The sequence below is a fragment of the Capricornis sumatraensis genome, chromosome 1, assembly GCF_032405125.1.
Source record: "Capricornis sumatraensis isolate serow.1 chromosome 1, serow.2, whole genome shotgun sequence".
Classification (NCBI taxonomy): Eukaryota; Metazoa; Chordata; class Mammalia; order Artiodactyla; family Bovidae; genus Capricornis; species Capricornis sumatraensis.
In genome coordinates, this window is record NC_091069.1 from 62,192,852 (window position 1) to 62,220,474 (window position 27,623).

Below are 27,623 nucleotides of genomic sequence, written 5' to 3' on the forward strand. Positions count from 1 at the left end.
GCAAAGGAGAAAAGAAAAGATATAAGCATCTGAATGCAGAGTTCCAAAGAATAGCAAGGAGAGATAAGAAAGCCTTCCTCAGCGATCATTGCAAAGAAATAGAGGAAAACAACAGAATGGGAAAGACTAGAGATCTCTTCAAGAAAATTATAGATACCAAGGGAACATTTCATGCGAAGATGGGCTTGATAAAGGACAGAAATGGTATGGACCTAACAGAAGCAGAAGATATTAAGAAGAGGTGGCAAGAATACACGGAAGAACTGTACAAAAAAGATCTTCACGACCCAGATAATCATGATGATGTGATCACTCATCTAGAGCCAGACATCTTGGAAAGTGAAGTCAAGTGGGCCTTAGAAAGCATCACTATGAATAAAGCTAGTGGAGGTGATGGAATTCCAGTTGAGCTCTTTCAAATCCTGAAAGATGATGCTGTGAAAGTGCTGCACTCAATATGCCAGCAAATTTTGAAAACTCAGCAATGGCCACAGGACTGGAAAAGGTCAGTTTTCATTCCAATCCCAAAGAAAGGCAATGCCAAAGAATGCTCAAACTACCGCATAATTGCACTCATCTCACGTGCTAGTAAAGTAATGCTCAAAATTCTCCAAGCCAGGCTTCACCAATACATGAACCGTGAACTTCCTGATATTCAAGCTGGTTTTAGAAAAGGCAGAGGAACCAGAGATCAAATTGCCAACATCCGCTGGATCACGGAAAAAGCAAGAGAGTTCCAGAAAAACATCTATTTCTGCTTTATTGACTATGCCAAAGCCTTGACTGTGTGGATCACAAGAAACTGTGGAAAATTCTGAAAGAGATGGGAATACCAGACCACCTGACCTGCCTCTTGAGAAATCTGTATGCAGGCCAGGAAGCAACAGTTAGAACTGGACATGGAACAACAGACTGGTTCCAAATAGGAAAAGGAGTACGTCAAGGCAGTATATTGTCACCCTGCTTATTTAACTTCTATGCAGAGTACATCATGAGAAACGCTGGACTGGAAGAAACACAAGCTGGAATCAAGTTTGCCAGGAGAAATATCAATAACCTCAGATAGGCAGATGACACCACCCTTATGGCAGAAAGTGAAGAGGAACTAAAAAGCCTCTTGATGAAAGTGAAAGAGAAAAGCGAAAAAATTGGCTTAAAGCTCAACATTCAGAAAACGAAGATCATGGCATCTGGTCCCATCACTTCATGGCAAATAGATGGGGAAACAGCGGAAACAGTGTCAGACTTTATTTTTGGGGGCTCCAAAATCACTGCAGATGGTGATTGCAGCCATGAAATCAAAAGACGCTTACTCCTTGGAAGAAAAGTTATGACCAACCTAGATAGTATATTCAAAAGCAGAGACATCACTTTGCCGACTGAGGTCCGTCTAGTCAAGGCTATGGTTTTTCCAGTGGTCAGGTATGGATGTGAGAGTTGGACTGCGAAGAAGGCTGAGTGCCAAAGAATTGATGCATTTGAACTGTGGTGTTGGAGAAGACTCTTGAGAGTCCCTTGGACTGCAAGGAGATCCAACCAGTCCATTCTGAAGGAGATCAACCCTGGGATTTCTTTGGAAGGAATGATGCTAAAGCTGAAACTCCAGTACTTTGGCCACCTCATGCGAAGAGTTGACTCATTGGCAAAGACTCTGGTGCTGGGAGGGATCGGGGGCAGGAGGAGAAGGGGTCGACAGAGGATGAGATGGCTGGATGGCATCACTGACTCAATGGACTTGAGTCTGAGTGAACTCCGGGAGTTGGTGATGAACAGGGAGGCCTGGCGTGCTGCAATTCATGGGGTCGCAAAGAGTCGGACACGACTGAGCGACTGAACTGAACTGGACTGAATAAGGGCCTATTGGAGGAGTATTCTTGCCTGGGAAAACCCATGGACAGAGGAGCCTGGTGGACTACAGTTCATGGGGTTGCAAAGAGTTGGACATGACTTAGCAACCAAATGATGATGACAAGGACCTATGCCTGCTGTTAGCATGTCACACAGAGAAGTTTCACTGCCCCCAAGATCCCCTGCTTGTCTTTCCAAGTCTAGAAGCTCCTCACTCCACAAAGCCCTCTTAACCCTTTGTCTCGGTCCTGGCTTCATGAAGACACTGAGGGCAGCCTTGTGTTGCATCTGGTGAGGATGGGAAGGATGTGGCTGGGAGCCCTGGGTGCATCTGGGGTAAGGGTGACTGATGGCCTAATGGCGTTGGTCCTGCTGGGCCTGCCCACGTGGCTGTCTCTGGGAGGCATGGGAGGGTCAAGAGGCGAGGTGCTTCCCATCCCTGTGTGACCACCTATGGCCCCTCCGCTGGAGAGCAGGGCTCAGGCTCTGGGTCTTTCCTCAGCCCCCCGAGGCAGCTCAGGGCCAGGTGAGCACGAGGAGCCGGGGGCTCTTCCCTGCAAAGAACAGGAAGAATTCAGCTATCTCGGATTCCCCTGGGTTTCCTAATCCAAGGTCAGTTTCCACGGTCAAGAGGAGGCCCCTCTCCTGTGGGATCCATGCTTGTCCTTTGGGGCCACTGAGACTCCTGCCAGCCTGAGCTGAACCTCCCAGCCCACAGCTTTGAGGTCATCAGTACCCATGTCAAAATTTCACTCTTCATCACACAGGACTCAGAACCGTTATCTGTGTGAAATCCCCATGAAGTGTCCATGTGGAGGCAGGTGCTTCTGGTGGTTAGCCGCCTCCTATGTGCAGACAGACCACTTCTGGAGAAAAATCACAGTCCCCAGGCTTGTGTGCCCAATGGGCGTGGACTTTGGCCAGACCAGACTTGGACCCCTACACTGCTCCATCATCTGTGGGGCCCTGTACAACTTCCATAAGCTTTCTGAGCCACAAACCTGTGAACCAAGGATAATGTTGCATCTTGCAGGGTTTTAACCAGGACCAGACAGATGTATGTAACGCATCATCAGAGGTTGTTCACAGGTGCTCAGAACACGGCTGTGGGTACCAACCAGCTTCAGCGAGGAGAGCCGTGTCACTGCCGACAAGCATTAGTCAAAAGTCACAGAAACGTGGCCATGAAGGAAGGCCGGGAGCACGTCTATCAAGGACTGCTGCTCTGTGCCAGCCCTGAGATGATGCAGGCAGTAAAGGAGCAAGCCTCACACCCCCCGAGTCTCTTTTAATTAGGCTGTTCTCATCAAAACGCCGCTCCTTAACTCTCTTGCCACTTAATTTAGAAAATTGGTGGAGCAAGTGTGGCATGCAGATTGCCTCTTCCTCTGAACATCCTTCACTACCAAAGCCGCCGCGGACTGGAAGCATTTGAAGTGGAAATGAGTGGAGTCAGGGCACAGAGTTGTTGATTCCTGATTATCTGCTTGTAGTATTTTAAAAATAAGATTGTGCTTTGTTTCCATTTAACAAAGGAAGGAAAGTGTGTCAGTAGCGTTTTTATTAAAATAGAAATTTGACAAACACTCTTCAGTGGCTTGATGGATTACAAGAGATGAGACACACCCACAGAGGATGAAATTTTGCCAGATTAGGAGTCCTGTCTGAATACAGCTGTCTTGTGGTTGCAGCGACCTGGTAAACATGAGTGAACAACAGCAGTGTCAGATTGGTCCCTGCGGGCAGCTTTAGGAAAGGCAGATTTCCGGAGCAGAGGGGATGAGGGTCTCCCTCTAACTGCCAGGATGAACACGGGAGATGTGAAAGGAGGGGCTTGTCTACATCTGACGTCAGAGGCTGGCCATGAGAAAGCCAAAATCCTGCCCAGATTCCAGTGAGCACCCACCACTTCCACAGCCCAACATAGCTGGGACTTGAGGCCACTATGGAGTGGAAGCTGGGGTCACATCCTCCAAGTCTGAGCTCGGAAAGTCGTCATTCAAAGTCAAGCCAAAAACTGCGTTTCAAGAAGTGGATGGCTCTTAGAAAGGGACCTTGACAACTGGAAGGCACAGCAAGGCAAGAGGATGGGCGGGAAAGAAGGAAGGGACTGAATAGGGTGAGGGACAGACAGACAGGATACCTGGCACGGCTTCTAACAGCCTGGAACCCCCAAGCAAGTAAAGCCACTGTGCATGAGGGCAGCCAGGCCAAGAGGAGGCCAAGCCATGCCTGAGAACTGCCTCCCAGGACAGCCTGGCAGGAGGGCTGGCGGGAGCCCAGGGCACAGAGCAAAGAGTTGAGTTGAAGTCAGCCAGGAACACGGTGAGTCTTGAGGAAGCTTGCATTTCTAAATAAGGCTGTGAGTAATTTCATGGTGGGGCCTGCAGAGCAATGTGTGTGCTGGCTCTTGAGAGCTACAGCAAGGCTGGATCTGCCGAATGAGTGAATCTGCAGTGGCCTCCGGTCAGATGTGAAAGGACAGACCAGTGCAGAAATCACACTTAAAAGGTGCAGCAACCGAGCACAAAGAGTGCCCAGGGACGTGATCGCCAGTTCATTAAGCGATGGACTGTCAGCTCAATCCTTGGTTTTCAGCAGAGAAGAATGCAAATGAGGACCCTCTCCACCTGGGCAGTCAATCTTGCGCGGTCTATGTGCTCACCACATTGAGATCTGGGTTGGCAGCTTTATTGCCATCAGTTGAAAGTTCCACGCTCAGGCCTTGTAATGTTCAGATGAGGCCAAGAGGTGGCGCTTCCCTGGCTCAATGAGGATTTAATGAGTAGACAGACTCATAGGAAAGCCCAGTGTGGGATGTGCTGCCTGGCTGGCAGAGCTGCACAGGGGGCTCTTCTACTGTCTGTGTCTGTCTGACTCCAGGCAGTCTCATCGAAACGTCAGCAGAGATGGGGGCTCCCAGTCGCTCTGCTGCTTCTATTCTGCCCATGTCCTGGGCTCCCAGCTGAGCACCCCAGAGGGGGCTTGGCCTCTGTGGATGAGGCATGGGACGAAGGGAGCCTGTACTTCTGAGGGGCATCTGGACTCTCTGGTTCATCAGGTCCTGGTCTGGAGGTCGTCAGGTGTTCAATCCAGGCTGACACAGGGGCAGGTCCCCGTCAAGCCAGTCATGCCAGAGAGAATGCCCTGAAGAAGAGGCTGGGAGACTCCAACTCCAGGCTCTGTGCGTGCTCCATGAATGGGGATACATGGGCACACACCCACGTGGGCTCACGGAGCATACACCATCCCAAGGAGTGTTCCGTGAGATTTAAAGGAACAACCACAGTGGTTATCTGCTGGTCGTCTACGGCGCCCCCACCCCCAGGAGGAATATAAGTGGAACTGGGAGGGGCATGAAATAAGCCCCCAACACAGCAGTGTCCGGCGTGACCCAACCTGGATGGCAAGGCTGCCTGCACGCGCCCTCCTGCAGTGGCGGGACTGTCCGGACGCTGTTCTAGATTGCCGGCCAGCCTGGCTTGCAGATGTCCAAGCTTGTTGTCGGTGTAGGTCCCCAAAGGGCTCAGAGGGCTCACCTTTCAGTTTCTGAGTTTCCATTTTTATCTTTTTAAGTGGTTTTTAGTATAGTCACAAAGTTGTGCGACCAGCGCACTGATCCCAGAGCATTTTCGTCACCCCAGAAAGGAACCCCACACCCTGTAGCAGTCCCTCCCTCTCCTCTGGTCCCCTCCTGTCCCCCAGCCCTGGGGCCACTCAGCTGCTTCCCGTCTCTATGGATTAGCCTATTCTCACCACTCTATATAAATGGGATTAGTATATGGCCTTTTGTGTTTGACTTCTTTCCCTTAGCATCACATTTTCAGAGTTTTGTCATGCCTGTCACACGTGTCAGCACCCCATTCTTTGTACGGCCGAGTAGTAACACGTCACACAGAGAGGCTCACTGGTTCTCGCTGATGCCTGTAGGCCCGTGAACACTTGTGCTGCCATCACCTCGTGATAGCTGTGGTGAGTCCTGCCATGAATGCTCTTGTCCGGATTGTGTGTGGACGAGTGTCCTCGTTGATCTAGGAGCAGAATTGCTGGATAGCGTGGTAACTGTTGAATCTTTTGAGGAGCTGCCTGATGGTTGCTCAGAGTTACCAAAGCATTTTTCATTCCCGCCTACAAACTACAAGTGTTCTGTTTCTCAACCTTCGTGCCAACAGCCACTGAGGTCTCTTTATGGTTATAGCCCTCCTTGTGGGTACGCAGTGGTTTCCGTTTATCTTTTAGATTTTAAAATAATGATGAAGGTTGTGGCCACCACTTACCTTGGAAGGAAAACCATGCTGATGGTCTGTGAACTAATATTTATAAATTATGTTCTTTAACGGTCATGCTTTGAGAAGGCAAAGCTGACCTTTATTCTGAGCTCCCTGATGGAAGCTGGGGACACCTCCTGGTGGTAAAGGAGATGCTGAGGACAGGACAGATGTGCAGACACCAGAATCCGTTTCTAGTCCCATCACATCTTCTTTCCCACGGCCCAGTGAGCTTGAACTCCACACATTTTCGAGCACATGTGCTGATGTATCTTCTCCTGGAAGCAGCAGGATAGATGTCACCTCCCCAGGTCTCTGTGTCCGCAGTTCTAAGTGACATGATGGTTCATACAGGATCATACGATACTCAACTGTGCAAGGAAAGTCCACCTTGGAACAGGCCTTGGCTTGTGTTAAGAAACTTTTTAAAACTTGTGTGTGGTTTTGTTTTTGCTGGAGGTTGACAAAGGGTGTGATGCCTCTCAGTGGGCCCTAGGGGTCAGTGTGGGGGCCACCCAGCAGGCCACATGTCCTTATGTGGCCCAGAAGCAGCGCTTAGTCTGACCTTCTGTACAGAGCAGTGCTGGCACCGCCCAAGTGGGTGGGTCAGTCTCCACAGAGCACGACAAGAAGTCATAGCATCTCTGGACTGAGGTGGACATCAGGGACCCCTGCCCTGCTTGGTTCCTTGGTACCACCCCCCACCCCCAGTGGCTCAGCCTCTTTAACTGCAGCCCCCAGCGTGGCTGTTTCCCGTCTGCCTGGACCCCAGACAGCGAGGAGCTCACCACCTCCAGGCAGCCCGTTCTCTTCTCAGGTCTCCTTTCTTCTCAGCTGGAAGGTTTTTTATTCTGTGGCCTCCCAGTCTGCTGCCCAGGAATACCCCCCCAGCAGCCTGGGCTTCAGCCTGTGGCCACTTGTGGCTCAATCTTCCATGGCAGCACTTTAATGAAAACAGCTAACTTAAAAACAGCCATTACCGCCCCCTCCTTGACCCAGTGTCCAGGCAGCCCCCCATTCCTCCAGCGACCCCAGGCCTGCAGCCATGTGTGGGGCCTGCAATTATCATGGACACCTCTCCTGATCCCAACAGGAGCGTCTTAGGCCTTCATTCCAAACCACTCCTGCTGAAAAGCTCAAAGGGTTAAAAGTGTGTGGGGTGCTTAGGTTATGATGAAAGTCTGTAAGCTTTGTTTCTAGCAGCACTTTTGTTGGGAGATGCATTGTACACAAGAGGGGGTTCATGTGTGCAGTTGACAGAGTGAGAGCGGGACAGGTGGGGATGTTTCCGCACAACCAGACCCACGGGACCTGAGGCCCTGCCATCTCTCCTTCGTTCCCTTTGGGTGAAGCCACGCAAGGATGCGGACATGGATGCACATGTCCACAGGGTCTGGGTGGTTGATCGGACACGTTCTGTGCTCAGAACCGCTGTGGTTTCTCCATGACCTTCTGCTCATCAAGGACTCGCCATGTCCTCATGTGAGACATTCAGCATTCCCACTGCAGAGTGTTCATGATGGACGAGTCAGACTTTTCCCGCTAAAAGCCCAGGGGCATTCCCTGCCCATGAGGAAGCGTGTTCTTGCATGCATGTGATCCCTGAGCTGTGCTCTTGGGCCTACACGCAGGGCTCTCACCTGCCACGCAGACAGACACTAGTTTTTATACCCTTACAAACACTTGGTATCGTCAGACTTTTCAATATTTGCCAACCTGGTGGGTTGGAATGGCATCATGTGTGCCTTAATTTTCAGGTCTCTGATGACCAGTGACCAGTGCACTCATGGACCATTCATGTCTGTCTTTTATTCAATGCCTGTTGGAATTTCCTGCTTTTTCCTTGAAAACAAGCAGACAGTGTTCATCTCTGGTTACTGCCACTGTTCTCAGTGGTTTGGACACTCTGACGGTTCTAATCCTTCCCAGTGAAGTAGTTGCTAATAGGGTGATGCCTGCCTCCTAGGTGAGGCAACCGAGGGCCAGGTGGAGTGCCTTGCCCAATCCTGGAGGTGAGAGCAGGTCAGGGATGGCCCCTGACACTCTAACCACTGACTCATTTATATGTTCTGGTGACTACTACTCAGTATCTTCTCCCAGCTTGTGGATTATCTTTTTCTTTTTGGTGTCCTGTGATGAAGAGACATTTCCTTAGTGTTGTTGAACTGAACACATTTTACGGTCAGTGTGTCTTGTGTCTGATCTAAAAAATCTTTTCCTACCTTAGATACTTAGATTAGCTTCTAAAAGTTTCATAGTTTTGCTTTTCATGTTGAAGACTGTAATCTGGCTGGAAATAATTTCATATGTTATGATGCAAAGGGCTATCTTTTCCCATGTGGATGCTCCAATTTTGCCAACACCCTTTATTAGACACCTGGCCTTCCCCTGCTGTCTGAGCAACCATGCTCAGGATCATGTCTCCCTGTGGGGTGCTGTTTCTGGGCTGACTCAGTCCCCTCCGCCTGTCTATCCCTAATTCCATTATGTTTTAATAACTGCTATACCGTCTTTAAAGTCTTGATGTCTAGTAGGGAAAGGAACTTTGCTGATCCACATGAATTTTGAATCAATTTGTCAGAATCCTGCTGGGATTTCCATTGGAAATGCATTTGAACCATGCATCATTTAAGAGAAAATTATAGCTTTTCTAAATCCTCCTACTCAAAAACACAGTATTTCTTTCCATAAATTTCAATGATCGCTAAGGTCTTTCAATAAACTTTCATAATATTCTCCATAAAGGGAATGCATATTTTTTGTTAAATATATTCCTAGTACCATTTATAATCCTAGAGAAGGGAATGGCAACCCACTCCACTATTCTTGCTTGGATAATCCCATGGACAGACGAGCCTGGTGGACTACAGGCCATGGGGTTGCAAAGAGTCAGACATGACTGAACATCTAACATACTGTAGTAGCAACAAAGATAGAAAGTATTTTTAAAACTCATATACTCTGCTTGTTGAGTGTGTATAGAAAAACAACTGATGGTTGTGGTTATATTGGTGGCTGGATCCCATAACCCATCTTCAGGTGCTTGTGTGGTGTGTGGAGCTCAGCAAACAGAAAAAGAAAGTCATGTGAAAGCAAACAGTGTCCAGGAGTCTCTCTGGGGAACCTGCAGCTTTGGGTCTGATGGGTTCCTGGCCCACCAGTCATGGAACCAGGCACTGAGAAGGGGACGCCATAAGGTTCCTGGCCCTGAAGAAGTGTTTCTTTTCATACAGATGAAGCAAGAGTTCAAAGGTTTTCAAGGCATGTGTGTGATGAGCTGCATGTGCCTGTACCAACTGTCTGTCTCCTCTCCAGCTGCGGGAGGTTCCCTGAGGGAAAGCGCAGGAACGCGTCCTGTGCCCGGCTTCGTCACAGTGAATGTGTATGATCAACCTGCACTGCCAGGGGCGGGAAGAACGCTGCCTTTCCTCAATTTTGGTTTGATTTCAAATGTTATTGCAAAACTAAAGAGAAAAGGCAAGCTCCTCCTTGCCCCATCTCTTGCTCCATGTTGCCCCATCCTTACTTTTTTCTTTTTCTCATCTTGGCATATCTCAGAAGCATTAAGACTTTTATACTGTAGATTTTTCAAGTATGTAAGCTCCTCGTATTGTATAAATGAATGCTTCATCTCCCAGGAAGCAGGTGGGTGACAGGTGGAACAAGGTAGTACTTCTTGTCTGCACTGAGACACAAAACAGAGGCCGCCATCACTAGCCCCACGAGGAGGGGTATGTGTGTGTGTGTGTCTGTGTGTGTATCTGTGTGTGTGTGAGAGAGAGAGAGAGAGAGACCGACCCACCATGCACAGGCTCCATGTGACGGGCTGGGAACCCTCTGGAAGGGTCTCTGAGCTGCTCACCACCGGTCACTAGCACCCTGGGCATGTTTGTGATGGGAGCCCTGAAACATGTGCCGAGCACAGGGGCTGCCAAGGGTAAGCTCATGGTCCAAGCCCAGGAGAAAGGCCTGGGATTTGGAATCTTCAGTGTCTGTGGTTGACTTTGAACCAAAATCTAAAGAGGATGCCTCAGCTTTTCTCTTGAGCACAGGAAGGTGAGAGAAAAAAAACTGAAAGGCCAGGCTGTGGGCCTGAAGCTTTGCTGCCCTGAGCATTGGAATCAAGACACTGAAACACCAACCACCCCCAGTTCTGCCTCCTCCTCTTTCCTCTCTGCAGCCCACTTGCTTCATAAAGAAACCAATTTGAGTATGAAAAGAGGAATTCTCAAAGGCAGGACCTTCTCAGACCCCTGCCTGTCATTCCTGCCTGGAGTGTGTCCCCCTAAGCTGCAGGCTTCAGGTCCCCCCATGGCCTCTCCCACCAACTTGATTTAAACTGTAAAGCCTCCACCTACTGACTCTTGGACTCTCTTGCCTTGCTCTTTGTCCAGGGCTCTCTGTCTTCAGCATGCTGCGTGTATGGATGGCTCATTTTGTACATCTCTCCCTACTTCTGAGATATGCCAAGATGTGTGGCCCCTCAGGGCAGGAGCATTTTCTGTCCACTTTGTTTCTGATGTATTGTTGTTGTTCAGTTGCTAAGTTGTGTGCGACTCTTTGTGACCCCATGGACTGCAGCAAACCAGGCTTCCCTGTCCTTCAGTATCTCCTAGAGTTTGCCCAAATTCTTGTCCATTGAGTTGATGATACCGTCAACCATCTCATCCTCTGTCATCCCCTTCTCCTCCTGCCTTCAATCTTTCTCAGCATCAGGGTCTTTTCAAATGACTCAGTTCTTCTCATCAGGTGGCCAAAAGTATTGGAGTTTCAGCTTCAACATCAGTCCTTCCAATGAACATTCAGGATTGATTTCCTTTAGGATGGACTGGTTGGATCTCCTTGTAGTCCAAGGGACTCTCAAGAGTCTTCTCCAACACCACAGTTCAAAAGCATCAATTCTTCAGCGCTCAGCTTTCTTTATAGTCCAACTCTCACATCCATACATGACCACCGGAAAAACCGTAGCTTTGACTAGATGGACCTTTGTCAGCAAAGTGATGCCTCTGCTTTTTAATATGCTGTCTAGCTTTGTCATAGCTTTTCTTCCAAGGAACAAGCATCATTTAATTTTATTACTTCAGTCACTGTCTGCAGTGATTTTGGAGCCCAAGAAAATAAAATCTGTCATAATAGCAGTTCCTAGAATGTGTCTGGCCCATGTTAAGTGGCCAGTGTACATGCAGCAGAGGACCAAATACTACTAACAGTTCTGAAGAGTCTTTTGTTAAGACTCTGGAAGGGGCTGCAGCTCCCCGGCTCTCCGTATGGCCTTGTGGTGACCTGGGCCTACGCAGGACTGGGGCTGAGCCCGTCCGCACTGAGCCTCGGGGGCCTGCGAGCCGGTGGTGGGTCAAAGATGGTGACCTTCCCTCCAGCTGCAGTGAGAAGACAGTGCAGTCTGCTGTCCTCCGGGCACTTTGGTGTGGCCCTGTAGTGGCTGAGGCTGACTGTAAGGGCAGCAGCGGAGGCTCTGTACCCAGAGGCCTATGGCCTGTAGCCCCCTCAGCCTGCCCACGTCCTGCCCGCCCTGGCCTCTGTGCCTCTGTGGGCTGAGCCTGCCGTGTCCTCGGGCCCTGTCTTACAGGAGCTCATGCCCTTGGCCACCAAGGCCGGCCTTGTGGCAGATGCTGTGAAGGCCTAGCGTCTGGCCAGGGCTGCCTCCCTCTTGCCAACAGCTCAGCTCTGACCAAGGGCCTCCCCTCCAAGTTGCTTCATGCTACCTCTGACCCTGCCTGCTCTCAGGGCTGTGTGGGAATGAGACAGAGCCTTCCCACCCCCGCGTGCAGGGCCCCAGGCTCCCCTCTGCTCAGAAGGCTTCGTGCCTTCAGTCATGCCAGGACACCTTCTTAACTTCCCTGCTGCTCTGAGCAGGCTGGGCTGCCCATGGTGGGCAGGACTGGTGGGCAGGACCAGCTTTATCTGTCGGGCAGGAGGTGGGGGCATCAGCATCTCTGCTGGGCAGGTCTCACAGACTGGGGTCCACAGGCAGCCGCTCGTTGCCTGTGTGGGTGGAGAGGCATACCATGCTCTTAAATTTACACAGTATGTTAATCATGTTCTCACAAATGCATTGAGACATTTCTTGCCGTGAGTGATAAATGATCTGCAACCACTGGGTTCCTCTGAGCTGTTCTGATGAGGGAATGAACAGTCAAGCCAGGCCTTGGTGTGGCCTCTGACAGAAGGCAAGGGCGGCCTTTGCGCACCCGCCTCTGCTATCGGCGTGGGGCTGGGTTGTGTGGCGGCCTGTGCCATGGGAGGGGAGTGCGGCCAAGCCTGGCTGGGTGGACCAGCCACCACCCGCCCCCCCCTCCACCGCCAGGTATGGCCCTGGCCCTGGGCAGACACCTTAGGGTCTGCCTACGTCCACTCTGAAATCACATGAGAGCGTGAAGGCGAGAAGGGACTTCCCGTGGGCACAATGGCACACAGCCGGCTGGTTCCCCGGCACGTGGAGCATGTTTGGAGCAAAGCCAAGTCCCCTCGGAAGCCCCCCATTTCCATCTTGTAGTGATGGTGCCAAATAACATCAAAAGATGAAATGTCTTGATCAGATTACCGCCTAAGGTCTTTGTGTCCACAGAGCTCGCCATTGTGTATGTCGCCTGTCATGTGATGTGGACAAGCTACGAGGACACATCATGTCCTGCACAGCCAGGCCCTTAAACGTGCTGATGCCTCGTCACTCCTGACCCCTCCAGGGCCTGGGACCTGCTTTAACAGTGGTCTCCCTTCTGGTCTTCGGAGCTGGATTCCTGAGGCAACTGATTATTTTTTAACCTGGATATTTATAAATACCTTATTTTTCCCTTGCTGTTGTTGTTTAGTCACTAAGTTGTGTTCAACTGTTTGCAACCTCATGGCCTCCCTGTCCCTCACCATCTCCTGGAGTTTGCTCAAACTCATGTCCATTGAGTCGGTGATGCCGTCCAACCATCTCATCCTCTGTTGTCCCCTTCTCCTCCTGCCTTCAATCTTTCCCAGCATTAGGGTCTTTTCCAATGAGTCAGTTCTTCCCATCAGGTGGCCAAAGTATTGGAGCTTCAGCTTCAACATCAGTCCTTCTAAAGAATATTCAGGACTGATCTCCTTTAGGATTGACTGGTTTGATCTTGCAGTCCAAGGGACTCTTGGGAGTCTTCTCCAGCACCATCAATTCTTTGGCGTTCAGCCTTGTTTATGATCCAGCTCTTTTTTGGTAGCATTGAAACAATGATGTTTTCTAAAGTATTTAAAATAAGATGGTGTTAGTGAAGGCTAAAATAAGGGCCTGAAAGAAGCCATCTGCCTCTCATTCCTGAGAAGGGACAGAGCCAATGAAAGCCTCTGCTTTCCTTCCTGTTGCCCAGATACCCAGACACCCTTTCATACAAGGCTGGAGATTTCATATGTGGCTGGAGATCCCAGCACAAAGCCCCTCCCTCTAAAGCAGGCTCTGGTGAGTCACCTTCCCGCAGGATCCCGGGTGGAACGTGGGGACATATGACTGGCTGAGCATCCCTGGATTGAGGCCACAACAGACCTGGGGTTGTTGGGGAGTTTCAGGCAGCTAGCCCCTCATCTCCTAGGGGAGCACTGGGGCACACACCACCAAACAGACCCTCTAGGGGCTTGGTCATATGCTTATGTGGTAACCACTGTCCAGAATATGACTAGGAGCTTCTCAGAGTCAGTCTGCTGTTTGCTTGTTTTCCCCGAGAGTGGACAAATGAACAATTCTCCAAACTGGATAAATGCAACACAAGTCTGGACCCTCCCAGCCTAATGGTCAACAATCCACCTTCCCTTTTCCTTCTGCACTAAACAGAGAATTGTCAGGGCCCCTCACCTCTCCAGTTTGGGTGGTGGTTAAGAGAAGAGGGCTGGCCCCCTCTTACCAGCCTCACGACATCTAGGAGCTGATTTGCCTCTTAGTTTTTCTCACTAGTCAAGTGGCAGTAATGACTGTTTCTTACTTCTCACGGTTCCTGTGAGCAGTAATCAAGTTGCCTGGCAGGCATGGCTCAGGGTCTGCAGCTAGATAAGTGGTCATGTTATCAGGAGCAGCGTGAGCGGCGGGTATATGCTGGGCTCCAGAGGACAGTCTACCCCTCTGCCACCTCTGGGACCCAGACGTGTTACTGAACTTCACTGGGCTTTAGCTCCCTGTCTGCAAAGTGGCAATGACATAAGGCCAGCCTCATAGGGTTGATGTGAGTGTCTGGTGGGTGGAAAGGGGTGCAGCCCAGTGCTCAGGAGGAAGGAGCCGGTCCTCACTGTGAAGGGGTGACAGTGATTGTGAGTCAGGATAGAGTGTCCCCTAGAATCAAAGGGGCCCTGAGCCAGTGCCCACAGAGATGCGGAGGGAGAGGGGGTGTCACACAGGGTTCTACTTCTCTGGTATCACTTCTGTCAGATGCAATTTAGAGCCAATGTGTGCAGGTGTCAGGCCGGCCGGTGTCCTCACTGTACTCTCTGACCTGTGTTCCTGCTGGAGAGCTGGGCTCCTTATTGGCCGTTTTCTGTGCTTAAAAGCATTTGCCTTTTCTAGGACAGCATCCAGGCTCCTGAAACACTTGTTTCCCTCAGTCAGCAGTCCGTGAGAATTTTTTCATAGAGGGTTCTCCATTAAGAGATAAGAAGCTCCTTATGTACCACCAGTTCTATCCTCTTCAGGTTCCTGGGGAATGTGGGAGGGTGGATTTGATGACCTGGTGTGTGAGCCAGGCCTGAGTGCAGAGCCTGCTCCCCACGTGCCTGGTGGGGCTGCTCCCCAGTGTAACAGGTGCCCTGCTCCCCCGGGGTGAGTAGAGTCTCATCTCTGACCTTGGCCGCACTCACCTTGACCTTCTACCTCACCTTTTCATACTTGTCAGAAGAGCTTGGGCTTTCCTTGGGAACTGCACATTACAGAGCACCCCTGCCCCGACAGAAGTGCGCGGGGAAGAAAAGTCCATGCCTGGAGCCCAGTGTTTGCGCTGCAAACCTGGGGTTGTCCTCACTCCACCTGCCTGCGGACATGTTGTGCACTTGTCTTTAGTTGCAAGCTTTCATGACCTTCAGGGTAAGGGATGTTTTACTCCCCAGAGGCACAGAGCCTGCTTCAGGACCTGGTGTATCATGGTATCCCGTAAGTTCTTGGAGAAACAAGTGTCCAAATATGAAGAAGGAAACAACCATCAAAATAAAAGAGAGGAAGAAACAGCCAGGATCCAAAGGAAGCTTTTAATAAGAAAAAGAGAAGAAGGAGCTTAAATTTTAACCTACAATAAAAGTGAAACCCGAGAACCTCCCAGCTCTAGTGTGATATAGTGACAACTTCGTTACAGATGAAATTTGTAGACTAGGAGACAGGGATTTTCTGGTTAAATACATTAGTAACATGTGCCTTTTCAGGTAATTCTAAATCTGAGTGTCCATGTTGGAAGGAAAGTGTGTGTGTGATGACCTCCATGGCGATGTTAAGTGCTTTGGCTTGAAACTGCTTATGAGCAAAGAAATTGTAAGTCCCACCTCAGACCCAGGCAGGATACAGGCTAACCTGCTGCCGAGAAGATCTCAAATCAGGATAAAGTTTCCTTTTTTTCACGTGACATCCGGGCCCTGCTCCCCAACGTGAGGACCTGGTCCTTTCCTCCTTTGCTTGGAGTGTCATCTTTGTGGAAAACGCTGCAACCCCCCTCTACGCCCCCAGGGAGGGAGGTGCTGGTTAAGTGTTGGGAGGCGAGGGACTAGAAATGGAATTTCCTCATAAATGTCATTGCAAAACGCAGCTCGGCCCAGAACTGGCTCAAGTCCCTCTCACTTGCCTTCATTGACTGGAATCTTGGCGTGTGGCCAGGGCTCCCCTCGAGCAGGGCTGGGAGGTGAAGTTCTTAAGTGGTGAGCTTGGCGCCAGTTGAAACTTGAAATATTCTTCCCGACAGGAGGAGCAGGTGGACTTGGGGGACAATTGGCCGTCACTGCTGACTTCTGAGACCCTGAGACACTTGACTGGTTTGAGGCTGGATGCTCTCCCCCTGGGGCCCACCCGCTGTCCAGGGAACTCACCAGGGTGTGTCTCTCCCAGGAGGCAGGCCCTGTGTTTCCAGCTCCTAGCCCTTGCTTGGCCTGGCTCCTCTTTGAGTGACCACGGGGATTTCCAGTCATCTGGGCCCGGCCAGTGGTAACAAGGTTTAGAGCTGTGTCAACTCTTGACCTCCCATCCTGGGAGAAGTCCTTCCAGCCCAAGGCCTTTAAGCCAACTGTAGTCCGAAGATTGTGTTGGTGGCCCACAGCGCCAGCCATTTGGTAGGTGTTTTGAGCATGTGATCTGAACCAGGCCAGGGTCGGGGATGTAGCCTCGAATGTAGAAGCAGGTGGTGCCTGTCCTGGGGGCCCCCACACTGGTAACACGTGCCCCCTGGGGAGCAGCGTGGAGGGAGAACCTGCGAGTCCTTGGAGTCTGAAGACTGAATGAGTTCTTTGTCCACACTCTTCACTCTGTCTTTCCGGGGGTTAGACAGTGAGACCTGGGTGTGTGAAGGTCTCTCGGGGGCCTTATGGGCAGCCGAGTGCAAGCAGTGCGTCTGCAGAGCTCACCTATACGTCGATCCCAGTGAAGACAGAGCTGGGGCTGCCGTGCCTGGGTGACATCCTGCAGCTCCTCCACATCCGAGTCCTGAGCCGTGAGCCCGACGTCATCTGTCTTCGTTATCACGGATGCCCCACAGGGTGGCTGTGTTAATCGGTGTAGGCAACCCAGTTGTGTGTCCCTCTCACTCCCCTTTCATCTTGTTTCCCGGGTGTCTTGAGCCTGTGGAGTGGAACTTGGCAGCAGTGTTCAACTCAGCCGTTCCTCCAAGGGGTGCTTAGAGGGACAGGCTACAGAGACCCCGCGGGCTTCCTCAGGTTGGGCCCGGGACTGGTCTCTGGGGTCCTCTGTTTACCGCTGTGACGTCTGCAGAGTCTTTTCTTGGCCCTGCGTCCACCTGCCAGGACCTCATTATGGACTCATTCGTTCATCTCATCAAGCATGAGAGGGTGAGAGGCTGGAGGTGCGAGCCCCACCAGCTCCAAGCATTGCCGGGGGGAGAGGCTCAGGTTCCCACAGCAGCTGCCCCCTAGCACCATCTGACTTCTTTTCTTCACCCCCAGGAGTGCACCTCCCCCTCCCCACCACAAAGCTCAAGGTGGCCCCTCCTCTCAGTTCTGCAGGAGATGCTGGTCTTGGTAGTCTGAGGGGTGGGAGGGGATTAGTGAGGTGGGTGTCTCCCCGTCTCCCAATCCTGCTCCCCTCATCTGCCTCCTCTTGCCACCTCCCGATCCACTGATAGGACCAAACAGCAGAGTGGCCACCTCAGCAGGTGTGGCTGGAGCTGGTAAGGTTGTGTGCTTGCTCCCTGCCCAGCACTCGGACCTCCAGATGGGCGTGACTGCCTGAGGCTGTGGCAAGAGCCTGAGCCATCTGGTAGGCCTGCTCCTGCCTCTGCTCCAGAGGCATCTGGCCTCTGTCTTTCCCTCGCTCAGAGGCTGGGACGCATGGGAACTGGCCACTGCAGAGAAGCAGGAGAGAAATTCAGGTGCCCTGGCCTTCACAAACCAGACCGGGGGTTAGTTGGCAGTTGCCCCAGGGGTGAGGTGTGGGGCTCAGTGGACCCATGTTACCCAAGGGCAGGGGGCCCAAGAGTGGCTCAAGGCCAGATGGCAGATCAGAAGGGCAGTGGGCTGGATGACCGTTGACAGGAGGATAGGGGCATCCCATGACCTAAAAAGGACCTGCCTCAGGCTCTTTTGGATGAGGCCACCATGACCTGCAGAAGCCAGGGACCGTGGCAGGCAAGATGGGGAGTGGCGGGGTGGCCAGGACCCCTCATTAGCACTCTCAGCCCTAGGGGTGCCTTTCCCCCCGGTTGGCCTGGAGCCCGTGCCCCCAGGCCCTGCAGTGGTGATGTAGGAGGGTGTGAAACAGTCCAGCAAGTCTGTCCTTTCAGCTTGAAACCCCCCAGACACACGTTCCGAGTCACCGTCCTGTGGAATGTTGGTGGCTGGGAATGCAGCGGGAGAGTGGCACCCAGGGGATGATCAGTCAGCAAGACGGTAGCGGGCAAAGCATTCTGGAGCCAGAGCTCGGGTAGGGGCCCTATCCCTCTCAGAGTCTGCATGAAGGTCTCCCAGCTCCTCCTCAGCATCCTTCCAGCTCAGTACGTGGCAGCCCTCAGGGAGGCCTGGGGCATATCTGGGGACCCTCTGCAGACCCCGTCCAGCAGGGCGTGGCCCATATTTCTGGGATGAGTCTAGTTAGGCTGTTGTGCCAAGTGCTGTGCGTACCTGGTGGGCTGTGAGTACCCTGTATTTCTCAGAGGTATCCCCGCTCCTGGGCTCTGAGACTTGGGGGCCCTGCAGGTCAGGCACTGGCCAGGCAGCTGCTGAGTAATGCGTGTTCTGTTTCCAGGGCCTTCCCCCACCACCTGCCAGCAAAGCCCTGCTCAACCTCGAGGGGACAGAGCCTGGGGAACTCAGGTATGGCGAAGGGGATGCTGTCGTCTTGCAGCGCCGGAGTGACGAGCTCTGGTACCATGGCCTCCTGCCTGCCAGCTTCGTCCAGAGCCTGCGGCCGCTGCCCCCGGCCCCGCCCCAGGGCAAAGCACTCTATGATTTCGAGATGAAGGACAGAGACCAGGACAAAGACTGTCTGAGCTTCAGCAAGGTAAGGTGGGTTCGAATGCAGCCATCCCCTGACCACAGCCCCAGCCGGGAGCCTGGGTGAGCATGTGAATCCTGGCCCTGCCACGATGGAGACAGCAGTGGTTTCTTCTTACTGAGGGTCTGCCAGGTGGAAGAGGGGGCACCCAGCCCAACTGATAGGTGCTCTCTGGTAGTGGGGGCAGGACCCTTGTTACCCAGGTCATGAGTGTGCAGGGCTCATGGGCCCTTGGAGGGAGCTTGCGGGGGAGACCTTGGCAGAGACCCCTATCAGATCCTGGAGTGGGAGCTGGGCCCAGAAACCAGCACGGCCCAGCCCTTCTTGGAGGGTCTGGGGGAGGATGCATGTGTTTGGGCCATATGAGGCTCCACTGAGACCTCGGGACCCAGTCAGTGGCAAACCAGCCATATTTCCTGCGTGCTTGTCCTGGGGACAACCTGGAATGCGAAGTCAAGTGGGCCTTAGGAAGCATCACTACGAACAAAGTTAGTGGAGGTGATGGAATTCCAGTTGAGCTATTTCAAATCCTAAAAGATAATGCTGTGAAAGTGCTGTGCTCAACATGCCAGCAAATTTGGAAAACTCAGCAGTGGCCATAGGACTGGAAAAGGTCAGTTTTCATTCCAATCCCAAAGAAAGGCAATGCCAAAGAATGTTCAAACTACTGCACAATTGCACTCATCTCACATGCTATTAAAGTAATGCTCAAAATTCTCCAAGCCAAGCTTCAACAGTACATGAACCATGAACTTCCAGATGTTCAAGCTGGATTTAGAAAAGGCAGAGAAACCAGAGATCAAATTGCCAACATCTGTTGGATCATCAAAAAACAAGAGTTCCAGAAAAACATTTATTTCTGCTTTATTGACTATGCCAAAGCCTTTGACTGTGGGGATCACCACAAACTGTGGAAAATTCTGAAAGAGATGGGAATACCAGACCACCTGACCTGCCTCCTGAGAAATCCGTATGCAGGTCAAGAAGCAACAATTAGAAGCGGACATGGAACAACAGACTGGTTCCAAATTGGGAAAGGAGTACGTCAAGGCTGTATATCGTCACCCTGCTTATTTAACTTACATGCAGAGTGCATCATGTGAAATGGCCAGCTGGATGAAGCACAAGCTGGAATCAAGATTGCCAGGAGAAATATCAATAACCTCAGATATGCAGATGACACCACCCTTATGGCAGAAAGCAAAGAGAAACTGAAGAGCCTCTTGATGAAAGTGAAAGAGGAGAGTGGAAAAGTTGGCTTAAAACTCAACACTCAGAAATCTAAGATCATGGCATCTGGTCCCATCACTTCAAGGCAAATAGATGTGGAGACAATGGAAACAGTGAGAGACTTTATTTTGGGGGGTCCAGAATCACTACAGATGGTAACTGCAGCCGTGATATTAAAAGACACTCCTTGGAAGGAAAGTTATGACCATCCTAGACAGCGAAGTAAAAAGCAGAGACATTAATTTGTCAACAAACGTCCATCTAGTTAAAGTTATGGTGTTTCCAGTAATCACGTGTGGATGTGAGAGCCAGACTATAAAGAAAGCTGAGCACCAAAGAATTGATGCTTTTGAACTGTGGTGTTGGAGAAGACTCTGGAGAGTCCCTTGGACTGCAAGGAGATCCAACCACTCCATCCTAAAGGAGATCAGTTCTGGGTGTTCTTTGGAAGGACTGATGATGAAGCTGAAGCTCCAATACTTTGGCCACCTGATGGGAAGAACTGACTCATTAGAAAAGACCCCAATGCTGGGAAAGATTGAAGGTAGGAGGAGAAGGGGACAACAGAGGATGAGATGGTTGGATGGCATCACTGACTCAGTGGACATGAGCTTGAGCAAGCTTTGGGAGTTCGTGATGGACAGGGAAGCCTGGTGTGCTGCAATCCATAGGGTCGCAAAGAGTCGGACATGACTGAGTGACTGAACTGAACTGAACTGTCCTGGGGACCACCTGAGATATGGAGGGGCCTGGCTTCCAGCCTCCCAGCCTGGGGGGTGCAGTGTCAATGTGCAGAGGTAGCAGAGTCAGGGCTTGTGAACATCCCTGCTTCCTGGCTTCTTCGCTTCATCCCAGTCCAGGGCTGGGGGGGCCAGAGCACCTGGACCTTGGAAACATCATCAATTTGTTGTTGATCTTCACAACTGCCTGCCAGGGTCCCTGGAAGCCTGTCTTCCTGATGTTGAAGCTGTTGCAGGAAGGAGGCCTCTTCCAGGGCCTGAGAGTGGGCTCTTGTCTAACGCTCAGAAATGAATTGTCCAAGGTGATACATGTGCTGAAAAAGCACAAGACTTAACTGGGAAGGGCACTCAGGCAGAGAACAGCAGGACCCCAGGAGAGCCACTCTCCATGTGGCTCGCAGTCTCTGGTTTTAAGGTAATGGGGTTAGTTACTGGCTTGTTTCTGGCCAGTCATCTTGCTTGGCCTATGTTTGGTCTGACTCAGGGTCCTTGCTGGTGGCGTGTGCCTGTCTCAGCCAAGATGGATTCCAGCACCAGGGTTCCTGGGAGGTTGCAGAGCTTATTTTGGGCTGGTATCTTCTCCCAAATTCTTCCAGCTGGTGGTAACTTCTTGGTTCCAAGCTCCCTGTTGGTATCACCTATTGTAAGGTAACTAACGCAAGTGGTTACTATCATGCCCGGCCAGAGTGGACAGGTTCCGCCTGTGGAGGGGGTTTCCGGTCAGTGGGTGTCTAGCAAAGCCACAGCTCTAAGAGGCTGCACAGACCTGCCCCTCTCCTGTGTCCTGTCCTGTGTCTCCTCCCCCAGTCTCTCCCTGCTTGCAGTTGTAAACACAGAGCTAGGTTCCAGCTCACTGTGAGCCTCTGCTCTGCTCAGACCTGAGCTTACCTGTGGTGCTGAGCACTGTGCAAGGATATGAGTACCCTGTGCTCTACTTTGAGCAAAATTGGCCTGTTCTGTGCAGGTCATTCCATTGTTCAGCCCAAAGGTGAATGATCTCTTTTCATTCACGTTTAACTCTCTCCACTTCCCTTCCATCAGAGTGTTCATTATGATTGTCACCCGGCCCTGCAGCTTCCCTGAACACAGCATTAGGCATCCCCCTCTGAGGTTGGAGCATGGGCTGACAAGTGAGGTCAGGCAGCAGACCCCCTGGTGCCCACTCCCCTCATGCCCAGCTCCCCTGTCCAGCCTGCCCTGAGACCCCTGGGCCCTGGTGCTCTGTGCTGTAAGGATCAAGAGAGCTGCCCCTCAGGGGTTGGATTGAGCCCTTGTTAGGACGTAGACCCATCACGGCTGACAGGGTTGGGGTGGGCCCTCCTCACAACCTTCGTGGAGGAGGCTCCCTGAGTGGACAGCTGCAGTGTGGGAGCCACCAGCGTCTCCTCCCCATGAGAGAAGGGAGAGGCCTCCCTGTCCTCCTCCTCCATCACATGCTCCGTGTGCCAGCCTCTGCCTGGTACCCTCACCTCCGGGGGGATGTCCAGAGCCTACTGGACAAAGGACAGAGGGGCACCTGGCTGCTAACCAACAAAACGTGCCGAGTCAAGCCCCGCTGGGAGCTGGGCTGTACCAACAAGCCTGACGTCGGCTGGGGAGACAGGGCAGGAATCCAGGGAACAGTTCCTGAGAGTGACGGGCAGTGTGGGTCACCCAGGAGGTGTGCGGAGTATCTGGTCGAGGCAGTGGGTAACGTGTGTGGCATTTCAAAACAGGCATTAAAGCGTCTCGTGGAGAAGGTGCGAACTCAGGTCCCTGAGCCTTGCCTTGTGGTGTTGCTGCTGCCACTTTGCATCACGAGGGCCCTGGCACCTGGACTGTGCCATTGAGACAGGTGGTCCCTGGTCTTCCCGGGACTTTGAGCCCGGATTAGGTAGCAGAGGTGTGGGAGCTGGTGGGCCATGCATCCCTCGGGCTGCTCTTCCAGGACTTTCTTTCTCTTCAGTCCATGGACTGACGAGAGTTGGAGATGGCAGGGCATGCTTCCTGGTGAAGACCTTACTGTGGCCCCGCTGTGTTCCCCACCATGTTCACATAGGCGTGTCACCAGCACCCACTCCACACCCCTTAAGTTAGGGCACAGCCTGCTTGCCTGAGCACCTGCCCGTTCTCCTGTCTCCCCTCCAGCCGCCACTCCCTCTGCCCCCATCCCTGCCACCCTGCATGACAGCCTGAGCTTCCCTCCACTGGCCTGGAATACTGGTTCTAACAGCCTCCCTCTCACCACCTTGAGTGACCACATGGCTCTGACCAGCTTGGTTTTGCCTCCAGGGAGTGTTTTGCTGTTTGGATATGTTCCTTTCTGGACTCAGCAAGGAAAGAAGGAGCGTGTAAAATCCACAGATGGTGCTAACTTCCCTCTAAAAAACATCACTGTGGTGGGATGGATGAGGTTTTAAAAGGCATGAGGCATGTGCATCAAAGCAAGATTCTTACCTTCGATGTCAGCTCTTGAACAGTCTTGTTAAAATTGCATTAATTAAAGTCATTCTGAAGCCAAAGTCTTTGTTTCATTGAAGAAGAGAATGTATAATTACTTCTTTTAGGTAGAGCAGCTATAAAAACACAGTTACTCCAATGAGCAGGGCATGTGTGGATAAGACTCAAGGTGGCAGCAGAGCATCATCCCGCTCTGCCAGCCCATTCCTCCGGACTGGCACCCGTGTGACAGTGCCCTCCATGTGACAGGTGGGGCTGGGTTGGTTGCTCTGAGCCGGCCAAGCCCATTTAAAGCCCCACTGTTGTCCTGACTCCGGCAGATGCCTCTCCTGCTGGCAGCTCCACCAAACCTTCCCTGCAGTCTTCCTTCCTTCCTGCTTACTGGTCCTTCCTCAATGAGGGGATTTTCTGCTTTGTGAATTGGCCCAGCATTAATCCCAAAGCAAGTTCTGATTGGGGATAGAAATAAAATGTATTCAGAGTTTCAGCTCCTGAGCGAGATGGGATTCAAATTGTGACATCTTCACTTTTATCTCTTACTTTGGGTCATTTAGGGCTTCCCTGGTAGCCTAGATGGGCTTGCAGTGCAGGATACCCAGGTTCAATCCCTGGGTCCAGAAGATCCCCTCGAGGAGGGAATGGCAATCCACTCCAGTATTCTTGCCTGGAGAATTCCAGGGACAGACCATGGAGTCACAAAGAGTTGGACACGACTGAGCAACTAACACTTTTACTTTCGCTTGAATCATTTACTTCACCTCTGACTATAAAATGGAGTTAATAGGATTCAATGAACAAAAGCATTGTGGGAGCCAGCCTCAAAAGAGGCACCAATCGGGGGCTTACCTCCACGCCTGCGGCTTCCTGTCCTTTCTGCCTTTGCCCAGGACACTCCATGAGGCTGGGCCTCCTCCACAGACACATGCACCGGAGCTGAGTCCCCAGATGGGTCCCCTGTGCCCATCTCGTCCTGGTGACTGCATCTGGGCAGGGTTGCGGGGGTGTGGAAGCCCTCAGCCCCCAGGTCAAGGCCACTGTGTCCATTGTGAGCAGCCTGGGCCCCCGTGTATCCTCTGTCCTGAGGGCAGTCATGACGCTCTCAAGATGTTTCTGAAGGGCCTTCCCTGGTCTCTGCCTCTCGTTGCCTCTTGGAGACCACGTGGCTGCAGGGAGAGGGGGCCGAGGAGCTGGGAGGCCCCTGGAAGGGCAGGTTCCCCATGTATGATCCACCCCACAACACATTTAGGAAATGGTCCAACCCCCAGGGCTGGTCTTCTTGGAGCTGCTGTGGGAACTCTCTGAGTGTGGGCCAGGCCCTCAGTGTGTGAGATGTCCCTTTGACAGGGTGTTAGGGACAGTGTACTCAGCCAGCCACCCTGTGGTGTCCAGGACTTCAGTGCAGGCAGAGACTTCAGTGCAGGCAGAGACTCCAGTCTCCTGGCAGGTTGGGGGGAAAAGCCTCAGGCCTGGGCTTCCTAACAGATTCATCTATCTGCATCTTGGCTTTTCCCTGGCAGGAGTCATGTACAGACAGGAGTGTGTGCATACATGCTTCATTGCTCAGTCGTATCTGACTCTTTGCCACCGTATGGACTGTAGCCCGACAGGCTCCTCTGTCCATAGGATTCTCCAGGCAAGAATGCTGGAGTGGATTGCCATTTCCTCCTCCAGAGGATCTTCCAGACCCAGGAATTGAACCTGTGTCTCCTGCATTGCAGGAGGATTCTTTACCACTGAGCCACAGGGAAGCCCTACAAACACGGGAGAATTGGATGAATTAATTAGAAATGCAGTTAAAGCCCCTTGAGGTGGGGCCTGACTCCTTTGCCAGTGTGCTGCCCGCTGAGCCTGAGCAGGAAGGAGGGCCACTCGTCATATGACCAGTGTGTGTTCAAGGCCGCTCAGGACCACCCTGAGCTCTGCCTCTAGGCCCTGGCCCTCGATGTTGGTTGAGCTTGGAACAGGGAGGTAGCCTAGGGGATCCACTGACCCACGAGAGGAGTGCTTGCCGAGGAGCCTGGAAGGGAAGCAGAGTTGTGTGTCCGAAGGTGGAAAGATGTCACAGAGCAACTTTCGTCCAGAAAATCCTTGACGCGGCCAGATTGGCCCAGACCTTGTCCTACTCTCCAGCCCTTCACTGGTGTCCTGGCATCAGGAAGAGGACACTTGTTGCTCCACCCTGGGCAGCACTGGGGCACCAGGCTCCAGCCAACCTGCCCACTGGCAGCGGTTTCCATCTAGTCTTGCTGGCCCTCACCCAGACCCCTTCACCCACTCTCCTCCTGCGTCTCTGGCAGCTCCCATCCTAAAAGAGCAGAGTTGAGCATGAGACAGAATAGGTACGGCCAGCAGATCCTGAGATGCCAACTCCCTGGCCCAGGCTGGAGAGTCTGCAGCTTCAGTGGTGCTGCCCAGAGGTCCCTGCGTAGCCGCTCAGCTGACTTCGCGGAGGCCTCAGCGGCCCTGTGAGCAGTGCACTGTGCCCTGGACTCGGGCCTGCCCTGTCCAGCGCAGCTAGGGTTCCAGGGGGTGCATTTCTTCACATTCTCAAGAGGCTGCAGAGCAGATGCCTACCCCGGCCCTAGGCTGTGAAACATGACAGCAAATCTGAGGCCTGATGAGGACCCAGGCATCGTTTTCTGGGTCCTGTGTCGGTGGTGGGAGAAGGTGTGACTGCTGGCAGGACCCATAGAACTTGGTGCTGGCGGCTCTGTGGTGCCACTCGGCTCTCAGTGCTCCTCGTGGAGGTTGTGTCCCTGGTATGGGTTGGGTTGGAGCAGAGCAGAGTGGTGGGGAACTAGCCTCAGTGATATCAGGAAGTTGGTCACTTGCTCGTGTGCAGCCCAGCCAATAGCCTCACCATAGAGACTGCAGACTCCAGGACTAGGCCGCCTCAGGCCAAACAGCTAGTAGAGAGGGCTCACAGTCCCGCCCATCAGCAGAAAACTGGGTTAGAGATTTACTTAGTGTGGCCTTGCTCTCCCTGCAGCCAATCCCTCCCATCAGGAAGCTTGCACAAGCCACTACTCTCTCTCCCCCACAACTCCTGGTAACCACTGATCCTTTGACAATCCTTTTGATGTTGCCATTGTTCTGGATTTTGGCCATTCTATTAATAATCATGTGCAGTGGCATGTCACTGGTGTTTTAATTTGCGTATCCCTGATGACACATGATGTGGAGTATCATTTCATGTGCCAGCCGTGTATCTTCTTTAGTGAGGTGTATGTTATAATGCTGACATCATAGAATGAGTTAGGAAGTAGTCCCTCTGCTTCTGTCTTCTGAAGGAAATTGCTAGAGAATTTGGCATAATTTCTTCCTTAAATGTTGGTAGAATCCACGAGTGAACCCATCTGCGTCTGGTGCTTTCTGTTTGGGAAGTTTATTAATTATTGATTCAATTTCTTTAACAGATATAGACTTATTCAGATTGTCTATTAGCATTTTTCTTGTGTGAATTTCGGCAGATTGTGTCTTTAAAGAAATTGGCCCATTTTGTTTATTAAATCTGTGGGCATAGATTTGTTCATAATATTTCTTTATTATCTTTTTAATGCCCAAGGTATCTGTGGTCATGTCCCCTCTTTCATTACTAATATTAGTGATTTGTGTTGTTTCTCATTTATAGCTATTGCAGCTTTCTTTTGAATAGTTTTAGTGTGGTATATCTTCCCTTATCTCATTATTTTTCATTTATGTGTGTCTTTATATTTAAAGCGGGTTTCTTGTAGACAACATATGGTTGGGTCTTGTTAATTTTCAATTTGTACATTTAGACTATTGCTATTAAAAGTGATTGTTGATATTGTTGGATTAATATTTACCACCTTTGTTAGTTTTCTACTTGCTGTCTTTGATTTTTGTTCCTATTTTGTTTTCTACTCTCTTTTGCCTTTTATGGTCTTAATTGAGCAATTTATATGATTGCATTTTCTTTCCTGTCTTAGCATATCAGTTGTACCTTTAAAACAATTTTTTTAATGGTTGCCCTAGAGATTGCAATACACATTTACAACTAATCCAAGTCCACTTTAAAATAACACTATACAGTGTGGGTACCATATAATAATAAAGCATTCCTAAATCCTTCCTCTTGTCCTTTGTGTCATTGCTGATATTCATTTAACATGTATATCAATATACATAATATATATCCTTAAACTGTGTGTGTGTTAGTCACTCAGCCCACCAGGCTCTTCTGTCCACAGGATTCTCCAGGCAAGAATACTGGAGTGGGTTGCCATGCCCTTCTCCAATATACTTACATACTATGCAATATATACTTATGGATACATAGATATACATATATGTGGTAGGTACATAGGTATGCTTAATCAGATTCATTGTTGCTGTTATTATTGTGAGCTATTTTTTCTTTTACCTTCACTTATTCCTTCTCCAATGTTCTTACTTTATGTAGATTCAAAGGTT

At 51.3% G+C, this 27,623-nt stretch overlaps 1 protein-coding gene across 1 annotated transcript in view; it reads left to right on the forward strand.

Annotated features, from left to right (window-relative positions):
* SH3RF3 (SH3 domain containing ring finger 3) overlaps positions 1 to 27,623 on the forward strand; it is a 158,675-nt gene that overhangs the window by 63,129 nt on the left and 67,923 nt on the right. Inside the window, exon 6 of the mRNA XM_068966806.1 lies at positions 18,532 to 18,786. Within this exon, the coding sequence (XP_068822907.1) occupies positions 18,532 to 18,786 (255 nt within the window). The remainder of the gene's footprint in view (positions 1 to 18,531; positions 18,787 to 27,623) is intronic.